Here is a 9,911-nt window from a genome sequence, read left to right as displayed (position 1 = left end):
GCTCTTTGTAGACTGCAACCTTTAACCAGAAATTTCATTTTGATTCATCATAACAGAAATTAAACTAAAATAATAACAATGCTACTGTTAGACACCAAGCAAGTAGGTTCACTAGTACATAATTTAGTTTGTTGAAAATAATTGAAAATGAAGAACACTAAGAGGTTAGCTGAGGTCAATTTGCTGTGCCGATTTGAAAATCGCTTAGGCAGTTGGAATGTTCTAGAAACTGGTATGACATTACATGGCTCGAAGAGAGAGGGTGATAGATAAGATGATAAGTCAACTAGAAAGCATGCATTGGCATCAAACATGAAAATGATATGGGTTGACAAGAATAATTAATTAATGATTAGGATTTTTTTGTCTCCTTTCCCTTTAACAATGGTCAATGATTTAGAACAAAGATCAAGTTGAATGAATGTCTTGTGTTCTGTCAGTTTTGTTTACAGTTTATATTTTTGAAGCTTTAATTACAGAACAGCGTTGCCTCAATCTGGGAGGATCATGACGGAGGTGCCCATTCAACAACCAAGATATTGATAATAATTTGTGAACTTTAATGTTTCAGTAACGATAACAATTTGGTTGCTGAGTGTATAAGGTTCACAATGCAACACTATCGATGACAAATGCTGCATTTATTTTGGTCATGCTACAGGCATGTTTTCTCTTTACTCTTCCCCTTCCCCGTGAGAGCCGAGTTTGACACAAGGTGAATTTTAATGTAGAGGAAAATACAGTTCCTCAAAAAGGAGCACTCAGTCTAGAAGAATTCCTCCTCCAAGGACCAAGATGAAGTGTAGTATCAGAACAGATGAAATATCAGAACACTTATCACACAGTATTAGAACACTTTGCTCTTCGCTAACTAGCTGTGGGTGAATCATGGCGCCAACTTCCACCTATCATCATGGGTGGGTGGAGCCAACTTCCACCTATCATCATAGGTGGGTGGAGCCAACTTCCACCTATCATCATAGGTGGGTGGAGCCAACTTCCACCTATCATCATAGGTGGGTGGAGCCAACTTCCACCTATCATCATAGGTGGGTGGAGCCAACTTCCACCTATCATCATAGGTGGGTGGAGCCAACTTCCTTCTTTATATGCATCTATTAGCTTCCTAGCAAAGTTGAATATTTTATAAAAAATTTTAAACAAACTGAACTCTTTATTGGTCTTGTTCAATGGTTCATGCTTAGGGATTTGCCTGAACTCAAATTGAACAATTTAAATTTACTTCAACCATGACTAATGTTTGAGCAAAATTTTTTTTTTTTTAAATCCAAGGCATGGTTATTGAGAAAAGTGTGAACAAATGAACAGACAAACGGTTTTGGAGCAATTTTACAGATATAATAGCCCCTGGGGGACCAACAAGAGTTATCCTAAAAAATTTACTTTCACCATGACTAATGTTTGTGCAAAATTTCAAAAAAAAAAATCCAAGGCATGGTTATTGGGAAAAGTGCAAATAAACGAACCGACAAACAGGAGTGAATTACTCAGTCCAATCCCTCCTTTGTTGGAGAACCAATAATAATTTTTATCTAGTTTGTGTTTCAATTTTCTGAATGAATTTATTGTCTTCCTTACAGCATACCAGTCCTTTTTAACAAAGGTGAAGAGTTGACGGTTTTTGCAGGAATTAGAGTCAAGATATTTTTTTAAACTCGTACTCATTCATCAGAAATTGATTTTTTTTTTCTTTTTTGGAATACTTCCTACCTCCCCTTTTTAGAGGTAATCGAATATTAAAACACATGAATCATTTCAATACAAGGTGCTCTTCTTGGTTCAGATTTATCAGGGAATTATTTCCCTTGGATTAAATGCATCTTCTAATGTCAAATAAAATATATATATGTGTGTGTGTGTGTGTGTGATTACTTCATTTAATCACATAAATTATTATATAAAGATATAATTTTATGCATACATTTTCAGTATTTACTTCAACAGTCCTCATTACATAGGTAGAGCTAGGTAGTAAGTTATGAAAATATATATGGCAATTAAGATAGTGATAGGACGATTCCAAAATTTTTCCCAATTCTGATGCAATTACCAATTCTGTTTTAAAATCCTGATTCCAATTCTTTTAAAAATCACAAAATATTTAACTATAAAGTTTTTTTTCTTTAAATTACACTAAAAACCCATGTGATTTATGGTCTATATTTTTGCAAGCGTAAAAATACACTTATGTGGGCAATCTATAGTTTAATTTTGTTTGTAGCTTAAAATCAGTACATATTTACGATTTACTCTTTAGTACAAGCAATGAGAAATTAAATTTTAAACAAAAATAAACCAAATAATAAACAGTTAGCAGAATCCATATTAGCATCGGAACATAGGCACTCATTTTTTCTGATTCCGATACCTCAAAAAGGTCAAATTTTTTTCGATTGCCAATTCCAATTAATCGTCCCAAGACTAATACATATATCAAATTCTACCCTGGTCACAGCATTAGGCTCCAAGAACATCAACAATGAAGCCAAATTTTCTTGTACATTATTCCATGCACATCTCTCTTTCCATTTGTTTACCCTGACAACACATGTTCTTTATCAATTATGTTAGGACAATGAACGCAGCTTTTCTGTTAATTACCAGTTTGTGGTTGTCACCAACTTTACGCATGTTTTGTGTATCTGTCTTACATTTGTCTTTGACAAACCGTCTCTGTGAGAATAAATGTTTTTATATGTGAATCCAACTAATTATTATCATCTTATATTTATCTTTCTTCCAATGTGTTATCCATAACAAAACATGCAAAAAGAAACTTAAACACATGATCGTTACAAAAATGTAGAACAAGTATCCGTGTATATTTTTTTATTTAATTATTTGAACTATTATCCTTATCTTCTAGTTGTTGTTTTCACAACGTTTCGGCCAATTATGCATCTGGCCTTTGTCAGGTTAAACTAGAAAATTAGGATAATAGTCAAAATAATTAAATTAAAAAAATTATACAAATTACTCATCTCCAAAATAATTCCAAACTAATTCAATGGAAGGTATCCATATGTCCATTAATGTATGTTAGGGACAACCATCGTAATCTGTTGTAATATGTCTATGTATGCGTATGCACTAATCATTAATATATGTCCTATTTATGTTTTTCTTTGGAAGTCTGAGTTCATCATCTCTAAAGATGATGACGAAAAGATAAAGAAACTACATCTACCTTATGTCCTCATTTATCTATCATACTTAGCTATGATGGAAGCAAAGTTCAATAAGTTAAGAATACATATAGGATACATATTACTCATTCATACGCACACATAGATGGAGATATTACAAAGGCTTCCTTCAGTCTTGACAGACTATGGATACCCACTGTAAAAGTGCCTGCACATTAAATTTTTGTAGCAAGAGTTGCGCAATCTCTAACCACACCTCTCCGAGTCGACATTGTTGAATACCAGTGGCAAGTGGAGGTTCAGGATGACTAGAAACAATGCCGAGATAAACGGAAAGCACATACAGCGCCTAGAATTCCCAAATGGTCACCCATCTGGTACTAGCCAGGCTCAATGTTGCTTAACCAGTGTGTCAACGTGATCATGCTGTACATCCATACATTACAATTGATTACAATGGTTGTCTCTGACATACGTCAATCGTCATATCAATACCTATCTAGAAATAGGATATAAAATATTGAAATTCTTCACACCACTGTGTCTACATGGACGGTTTAGTGAAAAGAGTAAGAGATAGGTAGAGACAGAAGTGGATTGACAAAGCAAAGCAGGAAGTAGAGATGCTACCTGTCGGACAAATAGGAAATCACGACACGGGCAAATAACCAGTGCATAATTGAGTAATAATATCTGTGTATGCATATGCGCAACATACCTAATAGCATATCAATAGCACTAACACTGATGTTAGAAACGTGCAGACAACTAAGAAGAATCAAACAAAATGAAAAAGATCATTGCATAACAGAGCCGCTGATGCTGGCAGCAGCCACATAAATATATGCAAATGACCAAGCCAGCTGCATGAAGTGAGATTACGGTAGAGATAAAAGGTCACACGTAGAGAAGTGATGTTCAGAGAAGAGGTGTTCAAGACGTGATATGAGAAGCACATGTTTGAGTCACATGCATGATGTCATAGCAGAGACAAAAAGTCACACATGCCCAGAGAAATGAACTGTTTATTTTTAAAAAATGTTTATTTATAAAAAATGTTTATAAAAAATGTGTTGTTGGAAATACCAGATATAAAGGCTTTTGTAATAAAAAAAAAAGCAGGAGAGTCGATTTTTTTTTTTTCCTTTCTGTTGTTTCCTTGCGATAGAGTCTACTACCTGTTGGGTCCATCAAAAAGTAATGACACCATTAAAAAAAGGTGTACAATGTTACAATTGTATATGTGTGTGTATAAATATGTGGATATGTGTATGTGCAAACATATTACACTGAGTACAATATTAATAGATAGGAATATGAATAGCCAATAACCAAAAAAGCTGAAATCGTGATGCTTTTTCCAACCTGGGGTCCATGGATCCCTGTAAGTGTGCATTTTTTTTAATTGCATTTTCCCCCCAAATAAAGCACAGAGCCCTTTGATGTAAGGGGCTACTATCTGGGACATAAATTGCAGGGATACTATGTAGGGAGTTGAACAGCAAGATGTCTCTTTACATTACACTTGAACTTCTGCATATCAGTACAGTTGGGGAAGCAGGACCCAGAAGAGAATCCCAAAGTCTAGCAGTCCTGGAGAAGAAACTATTAGAGTAGAAGGCTTTCTGAAAATTGGTTGGTATCAATCCTGTTAGGTCATTTAATGCCATGAAAGGTTATTTATCATAGATTCTTATGTGTAAACTATTCGCAGTAGTATTTGGTTGTATGTTTTTTTTTTGGGGGGGGGAGGGGTTAGCATATAGTAGTAGAAATATTTGGGAAGTGGGTACAGAGACTTTTTGCATTTTTAAAATTTTCTTGTAAACTTTTGTAATTTTCAGGAAATTGAATATATTGTCTACATACACATTGTTCAACAGATCTTTCATATTGTCGATTTGGTAATATATTTTGTCTGGTTTGTTAGAGATCTTTAAAGGCAATGCAGTACGTGTTAAACAGCGAAGAGTGATATGGCATGCATGTTGGAGATTCTTCTCTCTTCAGGAGATATGAATGAGCCAAGTGAGTATGGCCGATTCGTAATCTTGCTAATGCCACATCATCAGCTTTTCATGTGTGTAGAAAAAATAGTACAAAAACTAAAAACAACTTTAAAGAAAAGCAATGTGGGGTCAGTGAGGAACAAAAAGTCATCCTTTGGTGAAAGAAAAATCATTTAACTTTTCTACTCCTCTCACTGGTTGAAGTTTTAAGATTTCATGGTGAAATGTTAACATTTTCAGTTTTCAGAGAGAACTGTCATGAGAGGGAAAAGGAAAGCAAGGCCAAAAAACGACAGGAAGAAGAGAAAAACAGGAAACAAAAAAGAAAGATAAAGCACATGAGAGAGAGAGAGAGAGAGAGAGAGAGAGAGAGAGAAATAGAGAGAAATAGAGAGAGAAATAAAATCAAGCCAAATGTGGAACAAATAAACATGTAAAGCTCTAACGATTCTGGGTTTTTCTTATTTAATGAAAAGGAATGGTATTCCACTTTTTCTTAATTATAAAAGAGTGGAGAAATGAAAACCTTGCATATCATTTATTCCAGACCATTCAATATTTTATATGCAGTCCACAATATCACAGAGATAATAATGATTATGGTCCTGGATACGAACTTAAGCTATATCTGATGGTGAGGCCCCAGCTTGCGGGCTTTGGAGAGTGTACAGCCACCCTTTAATTGCCATAGCTCCTAGGTCCACTCTGACCCGGAGTGGTAGTACCTGTTAGGGCCCAACTATGGGTTAAATAGAAACTGACATGAAAAAAATATATATTCTATTAAAAAATTTTCTTCAAAATCACTGGATTCAGCATTAAATAACCTGAAAATGGTTAATATGCCGTAAAACAAAAACAACCAACCAATAATGATTAGAAGTTGTCATTATGTGTGAGTTAATGCCAGTAATAAATGTACATGCACACCAGCATTGTAGAAAAAAGATAACATTAAATCACATGAGAACAAGAAATTTTCCACTAGAAGTTAGATTTACAAATACTTTCACAGGATGTGTTCCAATGAATTTTCTACACTTGTATCATCACATAAATATCCTAAAAAAAAAGAAAAAAAAAAATCACACTGCAGAGGTTCCTAAATGCAGGAAAATTTTCAACTGCAATAGCTTCTTTCCTCTGACAGTTATCCTCTAGAATTCCCTCGTTGTTCCTCGTTTCCCTAACCATACCAACATGCACAAATTTAAATGTAATATGAACAAACATCATGCTGCCCAACACTCTCCTCACATTCCCCTATAAATCTGTTCCCTATCACAGTAGCCTCTAATTCTTTTGAATGTTCAGACTATCATTCTTATTTTGTTATATTAACGTTTTAGTAAATACAACTTCCAACGTTCTTCCGGTGTATTTTTTCAAATTTGGCAACCATTATAGTTGAACTCGGAAATCCATACAGAATTCTACACTGCACCTTTTATTTAATCCACAAAAGTAGATTGTTCTCGTTCTGTTAGCTATCACTGGATATAAGTTTGCTGATTTTTATATTATTCTTAGCTATTATCGTCTGTAGTGCAGACTGAACCTGCAAACTCAAGAAGATTGTCACTCAGAGCTGATAGGTAACAAACTCTTTTAACTATCATAATCTAACTCCATGGGTTCAGATTGAAATTTTATATCGGCAGAAAATTCTGAAGTTTGGAAATATACATCTTAAGAAGATTGGATGTTACATCGGCTGAAACGTTATGAAGAGAACAATCAAAGTGATAATAGTTATCCAAATAATCCAAATAATCAATCCTCATCTTTAAATTTCTGAAACATAAATTTAATAAGATGTTAGAGAACTTTTAGACAAGAATTGATAATTTGGATTATTTCGAATACTGTTCCCATTATTTTGTCCAATATAAACTCTGACCTCAATGGTTACATCGGCCAGAATCTGAATAATTCAAAGAATATAAGATTTGTACATTATTTATAGATACACTAAATAAAATTGGAGAAAGACTTGAGACATGTAACCATGTCAGTGTGAAATCACAAATGATCAATATATGCCAATTGTCTCGGAATATTTTAATCTGAACTGATCAATAAAGACGAACGGAGCAATTGGCCCCGCTATGCAAGACTTCCTCACTACATAGGTGACTCACTACACAGAGGATGATCATGAATTGACTTAGCTCTATACGCACTTCTTCATTGCCATTATTTAAGGAGACACATGAACCTACTCTTCTCCTGCCAAGCCAGTAGAGCATCTGCGGAAACTTTCTGATGTTCCGAATAAAGGATTTTTAAATTTGGTGATTAAAAAAGATTTAAATTTACATCTCAATCTAATAGCCATATTTTGTCAGATGTTGAATCATCTATTCACGAAACTATGTTTAGTTTAATTATAAAAATATCAGTTATAGTCAAGATTATCTGCTCATTTTAACTCCCAGTTTTTGCCATCCAACTTGGCTAGATAATTAGACATGACCAAGCAGATAAGAAAGCCATTCTTAACATGGGGAAAGAAAGGAGCTTACATGTTATCTGAGAGGAAGATAATCATTAATTAGAAAGAGACCATATCTTGCTTGACTACACTGTCTAGTTTCCGAAGCAGAAACCAGAAATCAAAAAGGATGACAATCTTGACTCTAACCAAAAAACAAACAGGATATCTTTATGACGTTTCCATTTTATTTTTTTTAGTCATTTCTGAATTGCAGTGTTGCTGATATTTTGTATCCCATTTGAAAATGTTGCAGAATTGAATAAAAATATATTACCATGATCTCTCTTTATCGGACCAAGATACAGCATCTGGACTAAAAATGAATTAAAAAACAAAGGTTAAAGTTCTGCATCATAAACTGTTCGTACATTTGTAAAGCAACGGTGAAACAATGTTAAAAAAAAAAAAAAAAGATATATATATATATATATATATATTTTTTTAAACCCTGTTCTGGAATTTTTGAGATAATGATTGACAATGTGTATTTTTTGCATTCTTTGCACTATTGTTCTCATCTTAGATGCTATTCTCACAATGCATTTCAAATCAATTATTTTGCAGGGCCCATTTCCAGAAAGGTCATCTGTTTGATCTTTGCTGATCCCCTGTGTATAATACATCCTGTTTATGGCTCACACCTAAACAAATATATATATATATATATATATATATATATATATATATAGATAACTAATATATCTACCAGCTGATATACCCACCAATATCCATCAGTCGTATAAATTATTATTGAGCCAGCTCCACTTGTTGAGTTGACCGCATCTTGAATTGAAGTCGACCATGCCTGATGATCCAATGCTGCTGTAGACATGAGCATGAGCCATTTGCAGTTCCAGCAACGTATACCATAGAGGTGAGAGACCAGAATCAGCTTGGCATCTTTTTTTCATTGTCTTGATCCAAAACTTCAGCTGTCCACTGTAACATTTCTTCCAGTCATACAGTGGGGCTGGGTCAATTTCATATTAACTTTTCAAATTAAATCAAATTTATTTGGCAAAAAATTAGCAAAGTGCAACAAGCCATGTAAAAAGACAAGTAGATGTTATTTACATTCACATGTCTGAATGTTTGTCTAAAGCTCAAAAATTGGATGAATCATATTTGAAATCCCATGAAAATTTCCGAGTTCGACAAAATACACCTGGAGAAGATCGGAGGTTACATCAGCTGAAACGTTGTGCAAATAACACTCAAGATAAAAGTAGTAGTTAGAAGAATGCAAATAATACACATCTTTATGATTGTCAACCAGACACATTACTGGAAACGCAGATTTTTAGATTTAAAATTTACAATAAAAAAAAAAGGAAATACGACTCTTATCGGAGAATTTATCAGAATCCAAAAAACCAGTATTTAAAAAAAAAAAATGTGACACCGGACTTAGAAATTAAATTAAAACCAACGAGGATGTCTTCTTTTTCATTAGTGATAGAAGAAAATAAAAAGGAATAATAAGTTTGATAGCAAACCCCACTCTCCCCAATGATTTACTTCTACTTGTGCAACTGCCATTGCTCAAAGGCAGCATGCATACTGAAGATTTATATATATATTTATATTATATAAATCCAGTACAAATAGACAAAAGTTTATAGAAGTTAGAATTAATTGTAAGAAGGAAATTGCTACAGTCAAGAGAGAATATACTGAAACGACCAGAAAATGTATTGAAGCGCAGAAATTAGGAACTCATGATTTCTGGAAAATCTACAACAGTGTAGTAAATAATGGGCAATCAACAATTCCCCCCACTATCTTGCTGCTCAACTCCCTATATAGTACCCCTACAAATTATGTCTCAGATAGTAACCCCCTACATCACTGCACTGTGCCTTGTTTTGGATGAAAATGCAATTAAAAAAAATGTTTTTTAATCAATTTTTCAACTACTAAATGTGTCCATAAAAATGCCCAAGACTTTGATAACTGTAAATACAGGACTCTAAATTGCGAGTGAAACAGTCGCATTTGAGAGTGATTTTTCAAAGTGGCCACTAGAAATAATAAAACGCTTATCTTTTGACGGTTGCATTTCTTTCACTGACAATCTTTCAAAGCTTACTACTGAATAAAAAGTATTTTTCAACTTTTTTTTTTTTTTTTAATAAAATGAACAAAATTAAATTATGTAAACAATAAAAGCTTAATAAACAATATACTTTTTTTTTAACGAAGACTGTTTAAAAAAATATCTGATGAAATTAGAATGTT

The 9,911-nt window shown here is 33.6% G+C and overlaps 1 protein-coding gene across 7 annotated transcripts in view; it reads right to left on the bottom strand.

Annotated features, from left to right (window-relative positions):
- The window catches only part of LOC145292912 (recombining binding protein suppressor of hairless-like), a 438,485-nt gene that overhangs the window by 161,668 nt on the left and 266,906 nt on the right, over nt 1-9,911 (bottom strand). For 4 of the 7 annotated variants that reach the window (XM_080139064.1, XM_080139060.1, XM_080139065.1 and 1 more), the window contains exon 3: nt 7,948-7,986. The exons of the other annotated variants lie outside the window; for them this stretch is intronic. In XM_080139064.1, the coding sequence (XP_079995190.1) occupies nt 7,948-7,986 (39 nt within the window). The remainder of the gene's footprint in view (nt 1-7,947; nt 7,987-9,911) is intronic. 7 annotated transcript variants of the gene reach the window in all.

Source organism: Euprymna scolopes, chromosome 14 (genome assembly GCF_053919585.1).
Source record: "Euprymna scolopes isolate OS-2025 chromosome 14, ASM5391958v1, whole genome shotgun sequence".
In the NCBI taxonomy this organism is placed as follows: Eukaryota; Metazoa; Mollusca; class Cephalopoda; order Sepiida; family Sepiolidae; genus Euprymna; species Euprymna scolopes.
The sequence above is the reverse complement of the archived record's forward strand: the minus strand, read 5'-3'. Positions and strand labels throughout refer to the sequence as shown.